The sequence below is a fragment of the Mastigoproctus giganteus genome, chromosome 1 (assembly GCF_048544385.1).
Source record: "Mastigoproctus giganteus isolate SK-2022 chromosome 1, ASM4854438v1, whole genome shotgun sequence".
In the NCBI taxonomy this organism is placed as follows: domain Eukaryota; kingdom Metazoa; phylum Arthropoda; class Arachnida; order Uropygi; family Thelyphonidae; genus Mastigoproctus; species Mastigoproctus giganteus.
Window position 1 is genome coordinate 90,363,983 of NC_143575.1, and position 25,075 is coordinate 90,389,057.

At 35.2% G+C, this 25,075-nt stretch overlaps 1 protein-coding gene across 1 annotated transcript in view; it reads left to right on the forward strand.

Moving 5' to 3' along the window:
- LOC150090984 (voltage-gated inwardly rectifying potassium channel KCNH6-like) overlaps window positions 1-25,075 on the forward strand; it is a 490,763-nt gene that overhangs the window by 110,693 nt on the left and 354,995 nt on the right. The window contains exons 3-5 of the mRNA XM_090379306.1: window positions 3,591-3,734; window positions 11,945-12,268; window positions 24,067-24,141. Of these exons, the coding sequence (XP_090235432.1) occupies window positions 3,591-3,734; window positions 11,945-12,268; window positions 24,067-24,141 (543 nt within the window). The remainder of the gene's footprint in view (window positions 1-3,590; window positions 3,735-11,944; window positions 12,269-24,066; window positions 24,142-25,075) is intronic.

The following is a 25,075-nucleotide window of genomic DNA, read 5'->3' on the forward strand; positions in this document are numbered from 1 at the left end:
GCCACTACAAAAATTGCAAAAAAGAAGCTGGCATGATAATGAAGAACATTTTATTAGACAGTTGGAAAGTTTTTCGCAGCTCGAGCAGGGTTGCATATTTTTCGACGGCATTGTACCCAAAATTCGCTAAACACTACAGGGAAAGATATGGCAAGGTTGCTGACAAAGTAAAAGCATGGTACTTACTGACCCAGGAATGTTCCTTCAGGCTAGGATTAAGTAGGGTGGTGAGGAGCTGACTGCTTACTTTTCGCAGTATGTGGGCTCGAACGGGTAAATGAAAACACACTGTACTCACAATGGCGAACAATATGGTCCGATTCAACTTTAGCAATTCTGCCAGGAAATCCGAAATTACTGGACGAATAGTAGCAAAAGCACTTTGATTTTCACTCTTCACGAGCTATGAATATAGATCTAAGACATTAGATGAAAATTAAGATGTTTACACTAGTTTAAGAAACTAAAACAATTGAAGTAAGCGGAGCATGTCATAAAGGATTGTACAGTGATAATGGGATCACCTATTGGGGAAAAAATGACTGGGATCGAATCCCGTTAGAATAGGACGAATTATTATGGGCTATCCTCCCTTTTTTCCTTCCCAGAGAATCCCCCCCCCCAAAAAAACCTCATGTTTTTCCTCTAGAAAAGTTTTCAAACCAATGGTGTACTGTGTTATTAATACACCGCTCAAAAAAATTAACAGAACAAAATGTTTTTCATGAATATTTTATTGTGAACGGTGTTGCCAAGTATCTAATAGAAATCGATCCATCACCTTACAGAGCCGCACATTACGCAAATTATTCATGCCTATACAAAGGAGGGTTCCAACTACAGCACTTCATTCTCCTTTTTTGGCTTGCTCATTAGGATAGCCACATCTCCAGTACTCAGGATGGCAAGTCATTGTCATTAAGATGATTCTTTTGAGATGGCGGGCCGTTGGACGATTTGAATCCGGGTAGCAGGCGGAGGTGGCACGTTGGCTTAAAGTGTCACGCAGTGTCGTCTCGGCAATATGGAAGCAGTTTCTTTCGTCCAGCAAAACAGGCAAATCGACCATAGAACATGCACAATTTACGACATAATACACAATGCAAGACAAATGAATTTAATTATTCGGGTGGCCTAAAAATAATTGTTTTTATGGAAGCAGTTTCAAGAGACAGTAACCATTACAAGAAGAGTTGGCCAAAGTTTTCCGACAGCTACATCAACCAGAACAGACCGCTATCTGGCCTCTAACAGATAGATGGAACCCTGCGATGTCCTGTCATCTACTGTCTCTTTAAGTTGCTGCTGCCACAGGTGAAAACATTTCCAACCGGACTGGTTAAGAAGGCTCAATTCAAGTAGACTCTATGCAAGGAAGCCAGTAGTTTTATCCCATTAATTCCAAACCACCGCAGATCGTCGAAACTGGTGCTATTACATGTGACTTGTTGACAAATGAGGTACAGTTCTGTTCGCTGATGAGTTCCATTTTAACCTACAAACAGATTCTAGACGTTATTTCATCTGGAGACAACCAGAAATGCGATATCATCCCTCCCCAACATCAGAGAAAGGGAACACTTACAGCGGTGTTCTCGTGTGAGGCGGAATAATTATCAACGGCCGCACCCCTCTTCATGTTTTTGATAGGGGTATCATAACTGGGCAGAGGTACCGAGAACAGATCCTCGAATCGTACGAATTAATTATAAATTGGAAAGATAGAACATAGAAATTTTCATAACACGAAATAATGATTATGGTATGGGTAACATAAAAAAGAAATACGGGAAAAATTACAATTTAAAATATAATAAATTTTATTATAAAGCAAAAAAAAAAAAAATAAATAAATAAATAAAAGTTTTAAATTCTAATGACAGATCAATTTTAAGGGCTAGTTATATTCAAAATTCAACTTAAAATAGAATATAAAAATAAAGTAAAAAGTATATCAAGTGTTAATTAAAATTTAAAATAAGTTTTTTTAAAAAAATAATCATTAAAATTTACGAAGAAATCAATGTGTAACTCATTTGAAAGCTTCATAACCAGATTAAAAAATTGATATTGTGAAGAATCACTTCTTGATTTGAGTTATAAAGAAATAATTTTAATAGAATGATCGCTCATAGGGAATTTTAAATTAATATTTCATAATAAAGCCTACCGCTCAGTTTAGCACTGATGATTTCAGAATTCGTTCTCACATCTAGAACTTCTCTACGTTCTAACAGTGTCTGTAACTGAAATATGGTACACCTTTATGAGTTATCTGAGTAGTATTTAATTTCAGCTTATAACTTAAGAATCTTGTGAAACTGTGAACGTGTTCCAGTAGAAAAATGATGAACTTGCCATGTGGACAACAAAGTGCGCAGTAATAAAGAATAGATAGCGGTGCTGTCATTTTAAATACTTTAATCAAGAACACAGAGGGTCAGTAAAATCGCGACTGTTCTGTAAACCGAGCTGTGTCCTAGTCCATTTACTAATTTTACTTACTTGATATTATCAACTACTGAAGCTGTGAGTCTACTCGCAAATTCCTACCATATTTCTCAGGAAATATAGGCAGAACCTACAGAACAGTCACCCTTCCGAAAGCAAAATCCCTCCCCCTTGCCCTTGACAGTAGGTACATAGTAACATAGCATTTAGGGTCTTGCGACACCGGTGGTGTCCCACATCGGATAGTAATTACATCCTTAAGTAAATCCTACATCAATACACTGTTATTACTGTCACCTAGTTGGTCTTTTACCTGTGGATTCCCTCAGCTTCCAGTGCGCCATTAAAAACCAAATCATCGTCATCATCACCTGAGGATTCTTAACGCACGTTTATCATAGTTGCTGATAATCAGATCAAGAATATTGCTACATCTTGTTGCCTCTCTAATATTTGTTATAGAAAACATTCATCCAATAAATCCACAAATTCTTTCTAGTGAGTGAGGGACCAACCCAAAAGTTCCAGTCAATATCTGGAAAGTTAAAATTTCTCATGATAAAGCATTCTGATGTACTGGTTCAATCTGTTTCTATGTATAGCTGTTTATTATACTTAACAGAATCATTAGGCCTATAACACACTCCTACTCTCATTTTCAGGAGACAGGAACCATTACAAAAAGAGCTCACCTTGGCCAGCTCTTCTTGAGAGTAGGAGTGTGTTATAGGCCTAACTGACTCACACCAAACTGACTCAACATTGCACTGGCCACCGATGTCGACTGCTTGCACTGCCTTAGATTTAATATATTTCATAACAAAGAGCATAATCCCCCAATTCTGTCCTGTTCATCCTTTCTGTACACATTGTACTCCCGTGTTCAAGCTCTGCTAATCTTATCTCTGAATCCATATAGTGACGCATCCTGGCCTTAGTTTTTGACACAAACTAGAAAGAACACTCAGCATTGATGAACAATTAGAAATGGTTAAGAATTTTTACACGTAATAAACAATTAACACATTAAATGATGAAATTATTTAGAAATAAAAGTTTTTCGCTTGAATAAAGCAGATTATCTATAATACGTGCATTTTTTTCTGATTTAACTGAAATATGTATTCATTTTTACGCAGGAACAAAATTTCTCTGTAGTCAAGTTACTGCTCCTATTAGAAATGAAGACGGAGAAATCTGTATGTTTATCATCAATTTTGAAGACTTGACAGATGCTCCTTATAGGGTAGATCCTACCTCTCCAATTCCTAGTCCAAAACTTTGTAAGTATAGGAATTTACATTTCAGCTATTAATGCATTTCACGGGCATTAAAACTGGTGTAGATTTTATTATTTTTTTTGTAATCTTATATAGATTTTTTGGAAAAAAATAAACTGATTTGCCACACCTGCTTAAAAAGGGATTTATCTAACTATAATATGAAATATATTAATTTATTAAACTTCCTAAATTTACGTTACAAATTTCACTGCAAATTGACGGATTTAAGCTCAAATTTAATACAGTTATGGATAGTTTGTCTAATTTGTGGGGCACTTGATTAGTATTAGTTTTATTTAACCTTGGTGCATTTTTCTATCAGCTCTGGCCCGTATAGAAGGGCTTTCTGTAGTTGGTTGGATAACACCATCGTTTTCCTGGACTTAACATGACCGTGTGTTTTTGTTAGATGAATTCGCATATGCATAAAGCACCTATTTTTTGTCGCCATGTCTATCCATGTAACAACTCGACACCCATTGGCTGTTTTCAAATTAAATTTTTAATTTAAGTCTCTTGGAAAGATTTTTCAAGCCTTGTAAAAAAATTTTATTAAAATTGGATCAATAGAAATTCATCAGTTTTTTTATTTTTAAATACAATTTCAAGTTCTTTCTATATGGAAGTATGTTTCAGCTGCCTGGACCTTACTCAATAACAAAAAGTCAGATCGATATCAAATTTTCAGGTTATGTTCTGTTAGACCTGTGGACGGTTATAGAATACATTCCGATTCGATAAGCCCACAGACCGCCCCCCCCTCCAAAGAAATCATTAGTTTCGGATGTTTGAGCACTACGAGACAAGCCCAGTGTAGAAGAGTGGTTAAGCGCGAGAGTGTACAAGCCCAAGCGTTTGAGTGGACCGTGGTGAGTGATAAATACTGTTAACGATTGTATTCATTATCGAAATGATTAATCGTAAATGCGATTAATAGGTCCAATAGGTCATAGGACCTATTGGTTCTATCGAAGTATAAAGAAGAGTCGAATCAATACCAAATTTTTTGTATGTATTGTTGCTCTCTGGAAATCTTTGAAGAAATATTTTATTTTCTTCAAAGTCCTTTTTTTCTTCAAAGCCTCGCCCTCCCAAAAATAACTACTTATTTTGAATTGTAGGTTTTTACAAATGACCTTCATCATCATTTTCAAAAACTAAATTGCAATTTAACAATTATTTCTTTGGGTTTTTATTAACGCAAACTGGTAAATCTTATGATTTTTAACAGCGCTTTGGTAAAAGTTCGAATTTCCAGTTTTTACCAGAAAAAGGATTTACCAGTGCAAATTGAATTTACCAGATTTCGGGCTTAACAGTAATACACAGATACTAGAGAAGATATAACACCCTCGTATACAGTATAGTCAAGCGTTAATGATATTTTTGTGAAACTGTATGAGCAGTTTCACAAAAAACGGTATGAGCAGATCCAATTTTCATTACTTTCATATAACAGTGCATTTATCTGGATTCCATTCAAAAGAGGGCAGTTCGGTTAATTAATGGCTCATCTCTAACAGTCTCTCCACTCTTTGTCTCATAGACGCTCTGTTTCTGCTGCATCCTTTTCTAAAGATACTTCTATGGATACTGTTCTTCTGAGCTGGCTTCTATAATTTCTGCTTTCTCTTTCAACGCAGCCGTTACCACTCAACATCCTTTTACAGTCCAACTTCAAACTCACAGAATCAACTTTTCTTCTTCCTCATATATTTCCTCAACTTACGTTTTCTGGAACAACCTTCCCTCATACGCATTTCCTGTTAATTACAATCTACAGAAGTTCAAGTATAATGTCAACAAATATCTTCTTTCATCTTCTGAACCTATGTACGGTACTAAGTACTATAGGTTCTAATACCTATCGTGTTTGCGGTTTTCATAAAAAAATATATAAAATAAAATATTCTTGGGAAGATATTGGTCCCTTTAAGTCATTCCTCCCATAGATGCACCTTTGGTGACGAGACTGGCTTTTTATAATGTAATTTTTCCTCTCAGTCTTGTGAGGTTACATCACTGGCAGGTTTTTTCAAAATTCTCTTATGTAGCACTAATCCCACTTGTTCAGATTATTGGTTTTGGGTCCCGTGGATCTTTTATATATATATATACTTCGGAAAATAATAAGGCCATTATTGATTTGAACGGGAATGAATATTTTATAACGTAATAGTCGCGAGGGAGGTCAAAAGCCGTTATTTACGAACCGTTATTGGAATGCGGAAGTTAAAACATTATTCTATGTAATTTGAGAATTGCACATTGCCCATAAATTTATCTTTGAAACTAATAACAGTGGTAAAAACTGGCTCAGGTTGTATATGAGAATAGTGTTCTCTCTGTTGGTTGTGTTGGACCCAAATGTAAACCCCTATTTTATGGACTTAAAGGGAGGAGTGTCCGTTATAACCAAAGTTTTTCCCCGAAAATAATTGAATACCACATAATTGAATATTTAAACACTTACTTTGTGTGTATATTACAGTATATATTATAACATTATTTCAGTGTTTCTAATACGTGTGTATATATGTATATATATATAATGTCCCTTTCTCTGAGGTTGGAAGGATGATACCACATTTCTCGTTGTATCCAGATGAAATAACGTCTAGAATTTGTGTGTAGGTTAAAATGGGACTCATCAGAGAACAGAATTGTACCCCGTTTGTCAGGGCTCCAAGTCACTTGTTCATGGCACCAGCTTCGACGAGCTTTGCGATGGTTTGGGGTTAATGGGATACAAACCACTGGCTTCCTTGCGCAGAGTCCACTTGAATTGGATTTTCTTAATACAAACATTCAGGTTAAACATATTTTCATCTGTGGCTGCAGCAACCTGAAGAGTCATTTGATGACAGGACATCGTAGGGTTCCGTCTTGCTGTTAGGGCCAAATAGTAGTCTGTTCTGATAGACCTTGGGCAACCTTGGCCAGTTCTTGTAATGGTTCCTCTCTCCTGAAGCTACTTCCATAGTGCCGAGACGACACAGCATGACACATTAAGCCAAAGTGCTACCCCCGCCTGCGACTGCCCGGCTTCAAGCCGTCCAACGACTCGCAATCTCAAGGAATCATCTAAATGATGATGACTTGCCATCGTGAGTACTGGAGATATGGCTGTCCCACTGAGCAAGCCAAAAAACGGGAATGAAGTGATTTGGTCGCAACCTGTTTTTTTATAGGCGTTATAATTTGAATAATGTGTTGCTCTGTAAGATGAAGGATTGATTTTTATTGGATACTCCGAATTTGCATGCCAGGATGTCTATTATATCAATTATTCGTCTTCGGCGACACTGTTCACCATAAAATATTCATGAAAAACATTTTGTTCAGTTAATTTTGTCCAGCAGTGTAGTTAGTTGAAGATAATTTACCATGACTATATTGCGATGTTTGGGAAAAAAATTATTTAGTCTTAGCTAAGAAGCCGAAGTTGAGGTAGTGGACATGTGTTGTTCTTGTGTAGGGCTACTCCAAAATGTTAGTTTCACTTCTCGATGGTTCTATGGGATGATACAAAACTCTTTAAAATGGCCAAAAAATGCATGTAGTACTATATTTGCACAGTGTTTCTTTGTTTAGTTGTTTCTGGCCTCTTTGCCACCAGGAAACAGCGATTATCAGGAAGGGCTGCGCCTCAGTAACTGTCCAATCCAGGAGAAAGCGGTGTACAGCTATACACGCACTGTATTAATGGACCAAATCCTGCGTCCAGAGGCAGTAGTGCAACTGCAATGGGTGCCAGTAATTCAGTATCATTGGGACCCAACCAATGGTACCAGTAGATCCCGCATCAATGGGAGGAGCAAAGAAGGACTTAACCCGGAGATGCCAACGTCCCACCTCCTTCAAGAACTAAGAGAGAAATATGAGATAACAGTGAATTTTCAGAGCCAGACTCCTTAAAACTTCCGATGCATAGTTTTGCGTTTTATAATATCTGGCAGAGGGTTTTTCTCCCTCGCTATATTCCTTACAGACGCGGGAAAGGCACACCAGACGCTAACTTCTCTAACAGCTTTAATTTCTGCTACACATTCATATGCACACGATTTCTATTTTCTCCTGTTTTCTTAGGACCATGATAATACATCTTAAGTGAAGTTCTCATAAAGAAACAGTGCACAGGCGAGCACTTGAACAATATGATAGCGAGCATATCCATAAACAGACTGTGATGCTTGCTGTCAGCAGCCGTGACTCAAACAAGGTCCCGGTTTACCATTTCTCGTGGACATGCTCAAAATACACTTTGGTGCCTGTCAAATTGTTTGGTCTGTTAAATTCTAAGTCTATTAAATATAGGATTTACTGTGTTAAAATAATTAGAATTTTTAACTTAGGATTCGCTGTACATCTTCTAAAGATTAAAGAGATCAAAGAACATAAAGCACTTGATTTTCTAAGTAAAGGCTGTGTGACATATTCAACATATTGGTTTTCCTTATCAATTTTATTACTTATTATTTAGTAATAATTAATTTAATTATATTCAAATCAAATTATACAATCTAGAGAATATATGTATGAACTTTGGGAAATAATAAGAACGTTATTTTAAATTTCAAATTTCTTTTATGAATTGGAAAATTATTATTACGATACATGTAAACAAGTATTTTTTATAAGAAGGCTGTAATATTTTAATGATCAGCAATATTTTCCATATTGCCGAGACATGCCAAGAGATTACTTTGATTTTGTTTATTATTAATCATGTGTTCATGAATTTCTGCTCTGCAGTGAGAATTCCAGAAAGCCAAAATGGCGTATCAATCTGTTGTCTTCAATTTCAGTGCTTATGAAATTACCCATTCTTGGCCAGTTGTTGAGAGATCCCAAGGAAGAGCTTCAGGTGGATGTACTATCAACGAGTTCCTGTTCATCAGGTCTTTTAGCTCTTTTCTCCATTTCCTTATTTTCCTATCATTCTTTTTTTTTTTTAATTCTCTTTTATTATTGCCCATTATCCATCCACCGTATTACACCTTTCATCTGCTGGAAATAATTTACTTTCTCACTAACAGCCTGTAGCTATTATTTTAATATTGAATTAAGATATGAATGCCTTGTTTTGTTATTATAATTGTTTTCAGTTCACTTTGGTACTCACTGCTTGGACTCAGGTTAGCAGCATTTTGCCTTCAAAAGCCATGCACGCTTTGCCAAAACATTAGCTTAGTTTCAATTTGCAACTTTTCCTAACAGCAATTTTCATCTGTGATTATTGCTTCAACTTTTAAGAATGAAGTAAACATTAAAACAAAACGAGGCCAATGGAAATACAGTCACTTTAATGATAGAATATCTTTTAAATTTTGTTTTAAAGATATAAATTATTAAAGTGACAGTCTATTCTGTCTTAGAATTCAAGGTTTAAAAGAAGTATTTCTTACATTACTAATCTCTGAATGTGCACACTAACTTTAATAATATATTGCATTTCAGCCATGTTGTTCAACACATTTCAGTAATTCTCCTTCTTGTTTTCGTTAATTTGGTAAACAAAAATAATTCTCTACAATTTCTGTCTTTTAGATACCATAACTGATGATGATCTCACATATTGATCTTCAACGATGTTTCTCTAACTATCCGCATCATTTCTTATACACATTAATCACAGTTTCCGAAAGATATGTATATTCAGTTTCAGTAATTAAATGTGTTACGTAGAAAGTTTCTTTATTCTCTACTGTAGAAATACCATTCTACTTTTCTTTAGCGAAGCCTCTGTACTCACATTCGAACATTCCATTTATCACATCGTAGAATCTTTGGTATCGATGATACTTCATTCTTAAGAGATGCTTTTGTATTCCGATTTTCTTGCTTTGTATATGATGTTGTTTATCGCAAGCTTATACAGGGTGATTATGAAGTCCCTTCCCACTTTAAAAAATTAAAAACTCAGAAATTATAAGTGGTGTTGAAAAACCGTTTATTCTATTTTAACCTATATGTGCGAATTTTGAAAACAAAAATTAGTTCGAAATTCGATTCAGATGGTTGAGTGAAACATTAGCTTTTACGTTCTGTTTTAAAAGGGCACAAAGTAAGGCCCAATTATCCGTTGAAGTTAGCTGCTCTGGGCCTTGGAATTATTGCAATATTCGGTGCAATATTGCAATGACAGTGCACCATGATTTCAAATTGGACAATATTTCAGTCTTAGTTTATCAGTAAAATTATTGTAAATTGCTTTTTGCAAGCGCACTTCTGGCTTTTGAAATTTTATCAGTTCATTTATCTATTATTAGTTTTTGCTGACTGTTATTACAGTGGTGAAACTAGGGGGAAGTACACGGGAGCCATTCAGAGGAGGGGGGGGGGGAATGCTGCAAAACGGAACAAGTGTCGGAGTAAAGAATAGAAAGAACCATTGTGTCGAATTATTTAATACAGTAGAACCTCGTGAATCTTCATTAGTCGGATCATAGCACATTCTGAATTTTTGAAAATTACCGTTTTTTGAAGGTTATTATATATATAGCCTAAGTATTCGAGGCTAATTCGTTATTTTTATTAGACAATACACTAACTCAGATTCCTATAATCTTCACAGAACGGTATGACCGGCAGTATGGCCAGCATTAAATCAAAATGTTAACTTGTGCTACTGGATTAGTCCAGTGGATAACGCACTTCACTAAGAAATGAAAGTCATGAATTCAAATCCTTCCTCTAGTATGGATATTGTGATTATCAAATATTTCTTAATATGAGATATAGCGAGACATGATTTCAGAAACCGCATCGCCTTAAAACTAATCTAGATACATACTACTGTTCTATACTGTGAATATTATTGAATATCTGGCAAAATGAATTACTTTTTACGTTGAAAATGCACAATAACAAGGACATACAACAGGAATTTTGAGGTTTAATTGTATTTTACCACAGTGAGTTTAATGGTTATAATAAGGATAACAATATATTTGTGGAATTATATTTTGTACTTTTTGAGTGGTTTAATTAGGAGACTTGCGAAAAGTCCGTTTATCAGTGGGTTATTAATCTCATTCTAGCAATATGTGGCTTTCGAACAAACTCGTTAATGTTATAAAATCGAGAAAGATCAACTTATTACTCACTGATGTTCCTGTCTTCACCCTCAGTATCCCCTTCCCTTTAGAGAAATTTACACCAAGTCTCTTGGGAGATTCCTTCAGCTATTAGCGTACCCAGCAACCGCCATAAAATGCTAGGAAAATATTTTTTATTCTTGAATTTCACTAAAATTCGAGAATTTTTGTAAAATTTTATTCTAACTTGGATAACACCTTTTATTATAATAGCGTAGTACAAATTACGAATGAGTCCTGTCTGGTCAGTAGCTCGTTCGTATTTTTTCGTCAGATCAAGTGTTCTGAATGTATTTTATAATAGAAAAAGATTATAAACAGTCAGTTCTTCAGAGTAGTCAGCAAAAAGCATATATAATCCGTAAATTAGCTAAAATCAGGATCCCTGGCTAAAATACTATACACTTGAAATAAAAATAGCGAAAATTAATATTATTCCAATTGATGTGTGATCTCCGAACCAAAAGCTCTTGTCATGCCTCTTCAAAACACAAAATTCACATGAAAATCACTTTAATTATTTTATAACATGAACGAGTTTGTTAGAAGGCCACGTATTGCTAGCATGAGATTAATAACCCATTGTATAAACGAACTTTTCTTACATCGTCCAACAACATTTAAGCCTACCGTAAAATACACGTTGCAGATACGCAGTGGAGAAACTACCATGTTCACCACCAAAGAATCAGGGGCTGACTTGGAATGATAAAGATCACGTGGGACGTTCAGAAACCAAGCGGGGGTAGGGCAGAATTTATAGATTCACCTTGCACGGACGATTTACAATCTTTCTTGCCCAAGAGGTTTTGTATTTAGACAAAGAAGTATAGAACTACAAAGAAACTGCATTTTGAATAATTTATAGCTGAAATCCTGTATTCCTTCACCTTTCCATTCACACTAAAATTTCTGCTTGCTTTTCTGCCTGCTTTTATATTAAATTCAAACCTTTCCAAATCCATTGACTATGCTTGTTGAAACGAAATTTTCTACAGCACCCTTTTGCATCGTGCTTTGGGATATTGCTATAACTTAAGTCAAGAGACTATGTATTAAATATTAATTTTAGTATAATTCTGTTTTTTTCCCCTTCCTCTTCTTCTCTAGATCGGAGCAAAACTCTGAGGTTGAGGCTTCCTAGTAATGACCAAAGATTTGGGGAACGAGATTTTATCCCAGAATCAGGATTAAGTCCTGAATTAGAAAGCGTAGTTCTTCGAACCATCACCCCTAAAGAAGATATCGACCATGTGCGACATCAAGGTCAGCCAGTGGATAGAACACGCAGCCTTGACACCGGGGCATATTATTTCGATCCTAATGTGAAGAAGAAAGGAAAGGATAGGAAACCGGGGGGAAGTACGCCCCGATCAATAACAGTGGATATTGATCATGCCGAGGAGAACACAAAAATTTTTACCTTTGCAACAGGTGAGTACAGCCCTTGTGTGTCACCTCTGTTATTTGTGGACCCATCATTTTTATCACAGTTGTACATTGAATTTCAGATGTATTTTGCAGAACTTAATCCGATTTTAGCTTGGGATTTGTTTGATTTTCAGTAGTAGTTGTGAATACATTGTCGATTAGAGTAGGTTAAGGAATAACTCTATTCATAATCGTTAGTAACAGACGCATTACTTAATATAGTCTGAAATTATTTTGAAAAGAATATGGTTCAATCCAATAACACATACAACGATTTGGTCAAGCATTGCCACAGCTGTTTTATTAGTAACTTGCTTAATATCAACGCATATTTTCATACCTTAAACTTCGTACATAAATGAAATTTACGTTGTAATACGAGAATGAATCCCACAGTGGTGTATATACTGCGGACACTATTACTGATTTCGATGACTGTAGTTCGTCTCACCCATAAATGAAGTGAAACTTCATTACTGCAGACAGTATTGCATTTGTGATTTAAAACAGCGGCGTGTTTTTTATCCTCATTGTGGCACGCATGCTTTTGGAAAATTACAGTATTTAAGTATATGATATATGGTTCTGAGATTTATATCGGTATTAACCTTTGATTCTAATTGATATCTCTCTCTCTCTCTCTCTTTTTAATTACCATATACAGGGTGTTTATAAAGCATGTGTAAAAAGAAAAAGAAAATCGGAATATTCTAACGTCCGAATAAGAAAAGAAAACATATAAACGTATTCAAAAACGTTTTGGTTTGGTTTTATTGCAAATGAAAGTTGCAATAAGCATTCGAAATTGTATCTTCAACTCGAGATGAAGGAAATGGAGGAGCGTATGTGCCAGAACGTTAGCAAATAAAACGCTGATATTGTTCCTTTGTTCGAAAGAATTCGATCACAAAGTGAAGGGGGTAGGTGTGCGTGTGTTCATCCTTCACTCCCCTCGTTAATAACCGGAACATTGCATTCCGCTGGCTCTAGTGGCAGTGTTGTTTAGTTTAGTAATAGTAACGTTGTTTTCCCAATACAAGTAATCCCGATTTACTGAATCTCTGGCTAACGCGAACTCGTTATAACGTGGTTAATATTTCAAAATATTAAAAGGCAAAATTTTTTATGCAAAAATATGATGGCCAAAGACAAAGCATGGAAAATATTGATAGTGATCCATATGAAGAAGGCGATCCGTAGCATCAGTGAGGCTTGGAATAGTCTTTCCGACTTACGGGGCGTCTGTCAGCGATTGAACCTAGAAGTCGTACGATGCTTCCATGGTTTGGAAGTTGAGCCACCCATTGCAGTTGAAGATATCCGCACCACGGCAAATATTTCAGGATCGAAGAATCAGTGCAGATGACCTAAAGGGGGCTGCTAACCTTCCACAGTGAGTCTGTACTACAGGAGCTAAATCTCGGCGTTGTTTTGAGAAAACACAAGGGCCTGAGCTTGCTCCCTTGAGAAGAGTCACTTTCACTACGCAATCAATGCATGAATTTGTTGAAGGAACAAGACAATTAATTTCACAAAGTACCATGACGCGAAGTTGCAACCACTTACGTGAGTTCCATAAACAAATTTTGCATAATAAGCTAAAAAAAATCCAAGCGGTCCATTCTGGGTTTACTTTTATTAATGTAGGTCTATGGAGACCCATAAATGTTATATATTTATAAAATAAATATTAAAATACATTACCAAAATGTGTATACAATTTATCGTGTGTTTTTGTTTATTTATTTCGCAAAAAATGGCCATTTGGGGGGAAAAAAAAGTATCCCGGCCAAGGCCAATTTTCTCTTAACACGAAGTTTCCAGACACATTCCTCGCTTAATGCGATTAACTGTGGTAGGTAAGTAATAGGTAATCATGTATGGTCACTCTAGAGGAAAACTACTTGAAGCAAAACAATCTTATGCCACAAAAACTTTAAATAGAACATTTGTGACTGTTCTCCCCCTCAAATGTCCATAGACATTTGAGGGGGTGTCACTCAGCTGTGACAGTCACTCCTCCCATGGCTCACAATAGCGGTCAAAATCTTAACACCCCTATTTCGGTATTTTTATATGAAACCGGGATACCGGTATTCCAAAAAAAAACCCAGTTTCCTCAATAAATTTTGATTACTTAATTTAGTTCATATTTGATTAGCTGCAGAAAACGCCCTTTTAAAGATTCTATGCTAGATGGCGCTATTGTACTGAGATAGTTGAGCTGCAGGTCCCCCCCCCCCCTTATTTTCTCATCTTCAAAAAATCTTATTTCTTTTTGCATTTTCTAGGCTTTGAACTTTTTTTTTTTAGTAGGAACAGTTAAGTCTTTCATTAATTGCCGACTGAAGTTAATCTCTTAATGACTGTATCTCATTAGAGTCAGGCAATTTCTTATTTTGGAAAGAATATGCGGAACACTGACGTTCTGTTCCATGTTGGTCTTCTAAGGTTGAATTCTGTTAATCATTTTCGGAAGGAGAAAGACGTTTTATTAAGAGAAGTACAATTTTCACTATTGCATCTTTACTGAGTCTGGGAAATAATTGGCTGTCATCTCGTGTCCCGCTTTGCAAATGCTGAAGAACCTCTGATAAATTTGTACCTCTCTGTGAAATACTGAGTTTTAATACCGTATACAATTCTCTAGCTATTTCAGAATTTTGATTTCCATGAGTTTCCATCATAAATTTTATGGCAGCATCTGCAGTTAAAATATTTGCTTCTTTGAGGCATAGAGCATCTACTGCTAACTTTATAGGCATTGGTATAGATATAGTCGCAGATTAAATTCATCCTCACAGAAATTAATACTTGAATCTAAATCAGTTAAAGCTTTCTGCACACAGTATCTCAAGTCAAAAAATCCTTGAAGCATGGGCAGTAAAATCTTCCAATGAACCTCGGAATCTAATTGCAAGACAATCTTCTCCAAATTATGCTGCAATATTCTTTTGTAAATATTTATCATTTTTGGTTGGCGTGCTCTAAAAATTCTAACTACTTTTCGTATTGTTACAAGAGGAGATAAACAATTGTGATTCAGATCATGAGGAACAGCACTTGTAAGTTTATTTTCTATAATTACACCACCCTCATTATCATCATCATCGTCATTTTCCTGTTCAGATTTTACAAAATTGTTAAATTCAGATTTTTTTTCATTTACTCTTGACTTATGAAGTAGGTCTGTTACTGATAAGTGTATACCATGGACCAAACAGAGCTGCTGTTCGACATCGCTTACTTTACCAAATTTGGTCATCACTGACGCACCATCAGTTTTTTCGCAGATTACGTCTTTAGAAAGATAGAGACCGTATTCACCTATTTTTTTCTCTACAAGTTCTAAGCAATTCTTTACTGGCATACTACCGTACACGTGCACTAGTCCAATATTCCAAAAATTCCCCAAACAGAGTGAATATTTATATTTAAATATCGTCTTTTACGTAGTAATGTCCACTCGTCAAAAGTCTGACTGTATCTTTTACCTTCTGATTTAAGTCGAGCTATTTCATTTACTACCGTTTTTCGAATATAACTTCTGTAATCCAGTACCATTTTTTAATGCTTACTGGAGATTTGGGAAATTACTAAAACCAGTCCCGATCAATCCTTTTCTGATTTCAACGGAAGTAGAGAAAAGATGGAACGGGAGGCCATCATAATCTCTCATACAAGCCAGTACTCCAGACAGTTTTTCTCTTTTATCGCTCTTGAAGTAATCAGTCAATAAAAATTTCGGCTTTGCCTCTTTTGTTGTATTAATTTCATGTTCATCATTCTCTAATTAGATTCCTGCGAGGATTTTTTATTAAATGTATACCATGTATCGTCTTCAAATGCGTATTGAACCCACTTGTAGATCCCCCCACCACATCGAATTCCTTTCGAACATTTTTTACATTGTGCTAGCTGACCAATGCTTTTTTCCTCTCAAATAATACAACACTGAAGACTTATCGCTTCCTTTTCTGTGCTCTTTAAAGACATTTGTTGTGTCTATTGAGCCTGTAAATATAAAATTAATAACAATTCAAAATTAATCAAAAAAATTACCTTTTTGACTTTTTATGGCACTATATCCGCATTAACGAAAGAAAGGGATTTACGTTTAAGCTTGGTGAGGAAACCAGATCTGCGTTTCATGACGTTTTCAGGTTTCCGTTACGTTTGTATTGTGTATAACAATCCCTCAGTTGCAAATTCAGTAATAATTATTTATTGTTGTCGATTTTATAACCTTTATGTGAATAAATCATAAGCAGTTATTTTTTAAATTTTATGACTAAAAACCGGTATTTTTGTATCGATACCAGTACTTGAATACCGAAAAAAAAAAAAAAAAAAAATGATCCGGTATTACAAGCCACGCATAAGATTCCGGTTTTGCGAGCCGAATACTATTTAGAAATGCAGCTGGCTTTGCGCAGGATAGAATCATCAATTCACAAAACTTGTATTAGTGGAATGGAAGAAAATCCACCTGGTATATAATGGTAAGGGCCCCTCAAGAGCAATTGTCTATTAACGTGTGGTTCGACATCGTTCATGATCTCTTAATCAGGTCACATGTTCTCTCACTCTGACCTGTTGATTCTTAGATGGCTTACCTGTTGATTCTTACCTACCTGCCATGCTTATTAACACTTTTTTCGAATGATATTTTGCCGGGATTTCTAGAGGATATACCTCTATGGAGAAGACGTCTTCGATGAATTGAGTTTATATAAATGTTAACAATACATCCTATTTCAGCCGAAAAGCTAGGGCTCACTTCGATGAATGAATATTCAGATGGATAACTGAGCGAGGCGCTGTTGGTTGGGAAGTATGATGATCATCTGACGTGACACCTCCCCTCCTCGAGTACCTCCTTTGGGGAGTCATTTATAGAGCCTCATGTATGAAAAAGTTCCGGATGTTTCAGAGCTGCAACGAAATAGAATGTGGCTGTGCAACAAATTCCTTCACTGCGAGAATCTTCAATCCTGTTCAAAAATCGCCAATTCGACGAGCCGATGTGTGCAAGGATGTTCTTTCGAACAGTTATTTTAAACTTAAACTCAGGAACCCAAAAAGTTAAACGTTATTATTTTATATACCTTTTTGAAAGTTGATTAGGAGACCGCTGGTGGAGAAAGCTGTCCGGAGTTTGGTGTTATTTTTATCTTATTTTATCGCTTTTATGTAGTTCTGTAGCTTTTAAATTATACAGTTATATTAAAGTACTAGTTTAATTTTATACTGTGGGAACTATTTATTTATTTACTCACAATATCGGAATGCAGCAGAAAGTGATAACGATGGTTATTCTCGATGAAAGAGCCCTTTTTGGCAAAAACTTGTAATGTCCGAATAGTTATCTTTGAACTTTCCGATTCAATATTGGCTTTTAACCACAATTATTGGTAACCAAGTGATCAAAAGAACATTATAATTTTATTAGAAGAAAATGAGGCCTTTAATTTATAATAGTATTGATATAGGTAGCGTGAATTCATTAAATTCATTAAATTATTCCTCAACTAAAAGTGGCAAAGAAAGGAAAAGAAATCGCACTTTCTTTCTATGTATTTCCCACCTTCCCGTTTTAGGTCATTTCGCTTCGCAGCAGTGCTGTGGTATCGCTCTTTATCTTCTCCATACGTTACCATTTTGTAAGGGAGGCAATCGAATTGCCGAAAGTCATAACTCCGTAAAAGAAAACGCTTGCGTGTTTATCACTGTACCTGAATATGCCAAAATATTCGAAATGCTGACACTTCAAAATGAAAATGTGACTAGTACATAGACTAATCGGACAGGTTTAGCACTCCACCACTTTATAACAAGTTAAAATGTCAGCCGAGCACGTTGTGATGTGCTGAGAACCTGTATTACATGTCCGTCGGTTATGTACGTTCCATGAAGAACAATGACAGGTCATACTTGAATGCTTCTATATACTGTAGTTGCAAAGTCATTTTCTTAAAAACCCCTGTTTCTTAATAACTCATACAGTTGTATGTTGCAGCTTCTATATTTGCTCCCAGCTAGAGTAGAAAATGAACTATTTAAGTTTTCTCAAATAGTCTACTAATAATGCAACAATTCTTATTAATAATGCAACAATTTACATAACGAAAATGCAACAATTTACATAACGAAAATGCAACAATTCTTATTAATAATGCAACAATTTACTAAACGAAAATGCAACAATTCTTATTAATAATGCAACAATTTACATAACGAAAATGCAACAATTTACAAAACGAAAATGCAACAGTCAGTCGATACTATTTGTACTTGCTGTAACCTGGAAGCATTTTAGTTGCTTTGATGTTGCCGGCATTTTAACTCTGTATTTTGAATGTCGCTGTTTAAATACATTCCATGTTTTGACAGTTGGTTTTCACTTTCGGTAATGTGAACTAAACTGTTTTTTACATTTTTATCATGTTTAGTCCTGAAGTACAGCAGCATCCACATAAATTGTATATCAGTGTAATTTTTTTTCGCAAAATAAGCATTGGAACTGGAATAATTGCCCATTCAGGCTGAGCTTTCTTATAAACTAAATAAAATAATTAAATACTGTATTATAACTATGATACAGATATTGTATGGCATTATTTGCTGCAAAATGATATCATGAACTATCTGTTATATACAATTTCCTTTGCTTTAGTCTTTCTCTTGTAGATTATTACTCATACTATATTATATTGATAACTGGCATTAGAAAACTAGCTATTTAGACATTTTTATTTAGGAAAAAGTCACAAATATATTTCAGGCCACATGAATACCTATCGTAGTAACTGATATTCAGAATTTGTTTACTGAAAAACAGTAACCCCAGTGAACATAGGGTTGTGACATAAGTACAATAGGCGATCGATATCCACCGGTTTCCCAGTTGGTCGTTCTCGTATCCATCGTCCGCTGTTTAACTCCATTATTTTTCTATCCGTCGTTGGTTCTTTTATCCTTCGTCATGTACGTAACTTCCAGTCGCTCAGAATCATCAGTTTGCTAAGAATACTTGTAGTGAAAGATTGTAAAATCAGTTATTAGTCAATTTTGTCTTTATTTATTTTGTTTATGCAATAAACTCGGTGCTTCAGTCTGTGAAGTCAAATGAGAAACAGAGCTAAGAGTAGCCACTACTTTGTAAACAAAATTAAATTAAATTATTTCTTGTTTTGAAGCTAGAAAACTAGCATTCGAACTTGGAATACTGCTCACAACAGTGAGAATAATTGTGATTGATAAGCAGAACTATAGAGGTTGCAAAGTTATCAGTGTCTGACACAAGAGAAGGGAGTTAATGTGAATTCCAGTTTGATAAAACAGAAGGCCGAAAATATTTTCAGCATTGTCAAGATGGACAAATAAGATTTTAGGTATAATTTTCAGCGAGTTGAGCCGGTTTGATAAATTTAAATTAAGGACTAGTGATACGATACTGCATTTAGAATATATATCGTGTTGCAGTTTGGAATTCACATCTAAAGAGAAATATCAAGCCTCTTGAAAGGTCCAAAGAGGGACGTCTCGTCTAGTAAGGATAACAAAGTGACGTCCATATGAGGAGAGATGACAAAGATGAGTATTACAGAGCTGGGGCACTCGGCATAATTGGGGAAGATCTGATTAAAGTGTATGAGGCTCTGAGAGGGAGGAATAGCAAAGTGAACAACCGTGAAATTTCCACATTGAAATGAACACGAAAACCTGAGGACGTAACTACAACATTGGAACTGAAATACTGGGAGAAACTAATAGGATGGACATGAGAAAGTTCCGTTTGGCAGCATGTTGTCGCCTGTTGGAATAAACTGTCCCTGAGCTGTCGAGGCTGATAGTCTGAAATTTAAGGAGCAGCTGATTGGTACCTTCTGGAAGTGGTAAGAGTGGATATAATTTGTATCTTCTTCCAGAATAGCCCCGAAATGGGAACTTTCATCATGAAGGAAGAGAAGAGTTTGCCATAATTCATCTAAGAATCAACAGACTTCTGATAGGCAATAATGCTTGGAATTTCAGGTTGAAGCCGGCTTTTGTTTACAACTACAAGAACTCAAGAGCTTTGAAGATTAGCTTTCTCGTTTAGAAGTTAAACAAAAACAAGACAGATATTATGGCTTTGTTTCAGGAGACTTTCTGCTCTGCAAGTAAGTAAAGATTTATTCTAGGAAGAACGACTTGGCAGCGAAGCCATTTCTCGTTGTGGACAATAATCGAGGTCTCCAGACAACCTTGATTAGATGAATTAGTGATGGCATATGGAAATAGAATGATGATTTGTATCTTCTTAATATGAAATCAATTTTGCAGCCTATTGATAGAATGTGATTGCTAGTTTCAAGCAGTACTACTATATGATCACAATCACTTAATTCTTAGAGTTCAATTTCAGGGAGTTTTGTAATGCTTCAATGTCAAGAATGGAATAGACAATATCGCCACCTTTAATGTATAGGTCAGTACAAATGATATATGAAAGATATTGATTTAATGTGTGGCTGATTTCCCGGGTTTCCAAGAAAAGACACTCGAAAATGCAGGAAAGGCTTTTTTGAGCTCGGCAATGTTAAACTTGGAACTAGGATCTTTTGATGTTGATTGACACACCAAAAAGCTCATAGACCAAAACCTGGTGTAACTCAGTGAATTCAAGGCCTCAAAGGATTTACCATGATTGAAGGTATGGAGAAGAAGAAACTAATAACTCAACCATGGATTTTTTCAGGCATTAAGAGGCAGTGAATATGCTTTTAGATTAATGCCTGGCGATCTTTCATTGACCTTGGAGAGCAGGGTCACTGAATGCGGAGGATTGTCCTTGTAGCAACATTCGTCGAATCTGAAAACTTCGTCGCTTCAAAGATGTCTTGAATGAGGAAGAAGACGAGGATTCAGTTAATTCTATATTTCTTTTGCAAGAAGGATGATGCTCCCAGGAATCCATAGTCTACAACTTCTGAATTTGAAGTTTCTAGTCCCTAGAACCAGTATCTGACATTGAAAGTTTCAGATCAATGATATAATTGCTGCCCAGTTCATGATACCGGACACTAATAATGGTTTCTTGCAGTGTCTTCTTGCTCGATTGGTTCTTTGAAACAATTTTTGTTTCATAATCTGCCAACAATTTCCTGAGGGGTTTAAATCAGTGCTATTTTGGCGACGATAAGTGTCGGAAATGAGTCTCTCGTGATATTCTTCACCTGAAGAATACAGTACACCTAAAACTGTAGTATTTATTAAAAATTAATACGTACTGGAGGTGAATGAAATATTGTTTAATACAGTATTTGCATTTGCCTGCGATATGGATGTGCAAGGAGCGGAATCGTTTTTCTTAAGTAGCCTCTGATAAGAGGCAGAAATCGCCCCAGTGCTGAATTGGTTAATTAGCATGTTTGTAAGCCCAGGTTAGGTGTTTTTCCCTTATGGGTTCGGCTAATGAAGTAGGTTTTCAGACCACTTATGAAGTCTTCGTCGTGCAGTTCTCTCATGCCTTTAGACCAATATGTTCATCCCTCCGAGTATAAAAACAGGACGTTAAACTAGGTTGAGTATATTACTAGGCTTAGTATATTATGAAGTTACTTCATATTTAATTAAAAAACTACTATCCTTCATCGACTTTTAATTATAATTGTTCACTTTTAATATTAACCATCATTCTTTCTGCTAAATTATTTTTAGTTGTTTTATAAATTTCGCTTTGAAAGAAAATTATTTTTTCAGACCGAAAAATAGGCAAACTTGCCCCATAATTACGAGTAATTTACAAAGACAAGACTGACACTTCATAGCTATAGTGGCGTTAGATCTAATTCTAAACACCCCAATCAAAATTATCAATCACGGTTCACCGTTTTAAGACATGGTTCTAGAGAATTAAGATTTGTTTTTAATTTATTTCTAGCTAAAATTATCACAGTGGAAATTTTTTTTTTATATGCAAGAAATAAATAAACGTATAATGTTTCTGATGAATAGTAATTGAAAATTAATATTATACCGCTGATTATAGAATACCAAGTAGTCATTTGGTAATATTTATGATTTAAAAATTAAACCGATAAGGTTCTGTTTTTTATTGCTAAAATATGAATATAATATCAGGACTGCTATGTTTAATTAATCATTTTGATTTATTTGAGTTTTTGATGCTGCTGTTTACTACTATTCGGAATATGGAAATTTTCTAGTTTCTAATTCCTCGTAGGAGGAATGGTAGCTGTGTCATTTTCTAGCTGTATATTGCAGAAGTATATTGTACAAAGGGTAGTACAATGTACTTCTGAACTGAGATCTTTACGTGGAAAGGTGAGTTCGAATCCCATCACTGACGCGAGAGTTTTATTGCAGCCTCTTTGAAAAAGCGGGTTGAATTACTCGGCCGAGGCATGTGGTTTCTCCGGTTTTTCATCCAAAAGACAGATCGGCCTTAAGAAGCACAATTCACAGAAACGTTACACGAAACTGCATGTTATGAAGTTAACTTTGAGTTAAAAAAAAATCAGCTAACTAGAGGGTAGGTCCCAGGATTTTCCTAAAGTAAGGAAAATCCCGGGCTAAAGTAGTGTTCCAGTAAGAATCATTAAATTTTAATCATCATTTAATTTATTCATTAATTTTATTATATTTTAATCACCATCAGCAGTAAAAAACAACTCTTTTTTTTTATATTTGGAGGGCTACAGCCCCTTTAGACCTCCTGGACCTACAGCCCCTTTAGACCTTGGACCTCCTCATGCCAATTAACAATTTAATATGCAAAACTTTTATGTTTGTACAATATACTTCTGAATTGAGAACTTTTAAACGTTTTTAATGTACTACTTTAATGCTTTTTATATAATTTTGATTTCCTCATCGAATAGTTCACCAAAACGGCTGGAGTTGTGTCTTTATACAGACCATTATCATCAGTTAAGGGAGTTTATGACCAACACACACGAAGGGATTGTATGACTTATTGCTGTAACTTGTTTAACAAATTTTACTTCATAAATTGGAAAATAATTTTGATTTTACAGAAAGTGCAAATTCAAATTGGTTCACTGTATTGTTTATGCTATTTTGGTGAATTTTTTCCCCTTTTTATAGTGTTATGATTGAAGCAATTTATTACGTACTATGCCAATTTCCTTGAATTAAATTTTTACTCATTTGCGAGCAAAAATTTGAATATTTTATATTATTTCTTTGCTGGTTTTCATGTATTTGGAATAGATAGATGATTGTTTCTAAATGCGAGAATATTTTTTTCTGTTTACGTTAACATATTGTTTCTATTTTTTGAATTTCTCTATGATAAATTTGCGATTCTGTGAAGTTACTTTATATTTCTCCTTTGAGAGTTTTAATAAATTTGGTATACATTTTATGATTTCTAGAAGTCTAATTTCTCGCAAACATTGATCGCAAAATATCGGCATAAATAATTTCGATATTCATTGCATTTCTACTGCAACTTATTTTGCACTTCTTTATGTTTTTGTGCTAGAGTAACTTTAGGAGCACTCATTTAATTCGAATTCAGTTAAGAATATGTTTTCAGACTTGGTTATTGATTTCTCTAGAGCTTTCGTAGTCAAACCTTTGATATGCATGCGATCATTATCATTTCCCTTTCTTTATAATTCCTTATCTAATTTCTTTAGAACTTTCTTTTTGGCTGTACGTAGCCATTTTTTTTTGTTTATTTGTTTTTTTCTTAATTTTCCCATATGCGAATGCGATTATAATAAGGATGTTTATTATTCCTGATCACCCTTTTCTCACCTGTCCAGCACGACAGCCTGATTATGCCGTTTCACAGCCCGATCTGAAGAGGCCATCTGACTTCATCGGGGCTACACCAAAAGGTAAAGGTCACTTGAAACTATTGCTTCCCATATCTCTTTTTTTCTAATATGGGTCTTTCTTAAACCCTTTTCGCTTTTCATTTAATTAGTTTTAAATAACCACATCAAACACATCTTAACTCGCACTTCTAATACCTTTTTTTTTTAAATATTTTGAGAGTAATAGAAAGTCGTTGTTTGTGGATGATATTTATTGCTATCAGTAACATATAACGACATCATAAAGCAGCTGATATTTACTTGTAACACACACTGTTTAACTATTCCTGCAAATATTTGTGTTACTACATAGGTTTTTTTAGATGTTTGTATTTGATTGTGACTTTTAATATCTTGCTTATTGAATATATTATTATTATTATTATTATTAGCCATATGGTGCAAGGAAGCCTGAGGCTTATGCTACACCAGCCAAAAAAAAAAAAAAAAAAAAAAATCCCGAGAGAGAGAGAGAGAGAGAGAGAGAGAGAGAGAGAGAGAGAGAGAGAGAGAGAGAAGAATGATGATATCCAGCTAGGGATCCTGGGGGTGCCAACCCCATACTCACCAGATGTGAGCCCCCTGGGATTATGTTCCCCAGAAATGTTCAATATTTTGAGCTGAGTTAGGCTGTGGATGCTGAGAAACCTGTTTTGTGATCCTAAAGTAATCAGCATAGAATATTACACGGTACTGAACAATGCTATGCGATACTCCCTGAATGAAAGTTATAAAAAAAACATAAAAAAACTCGCTATTCTTTTAAGTTTATGAATATGCTGCGTTTCTTGATAGATGGCTACCCACACTCTTAAATCATCTTCTCAAAAGCCCATTTAATATAGTGAATGACAAAATACGGTATAGACGAGTTTACACACGTGTACATACACTCAGTGATCGCTGAATTAATACCATCCTATTAGTAATGGACTTCTGCATAGCTCGCAATATA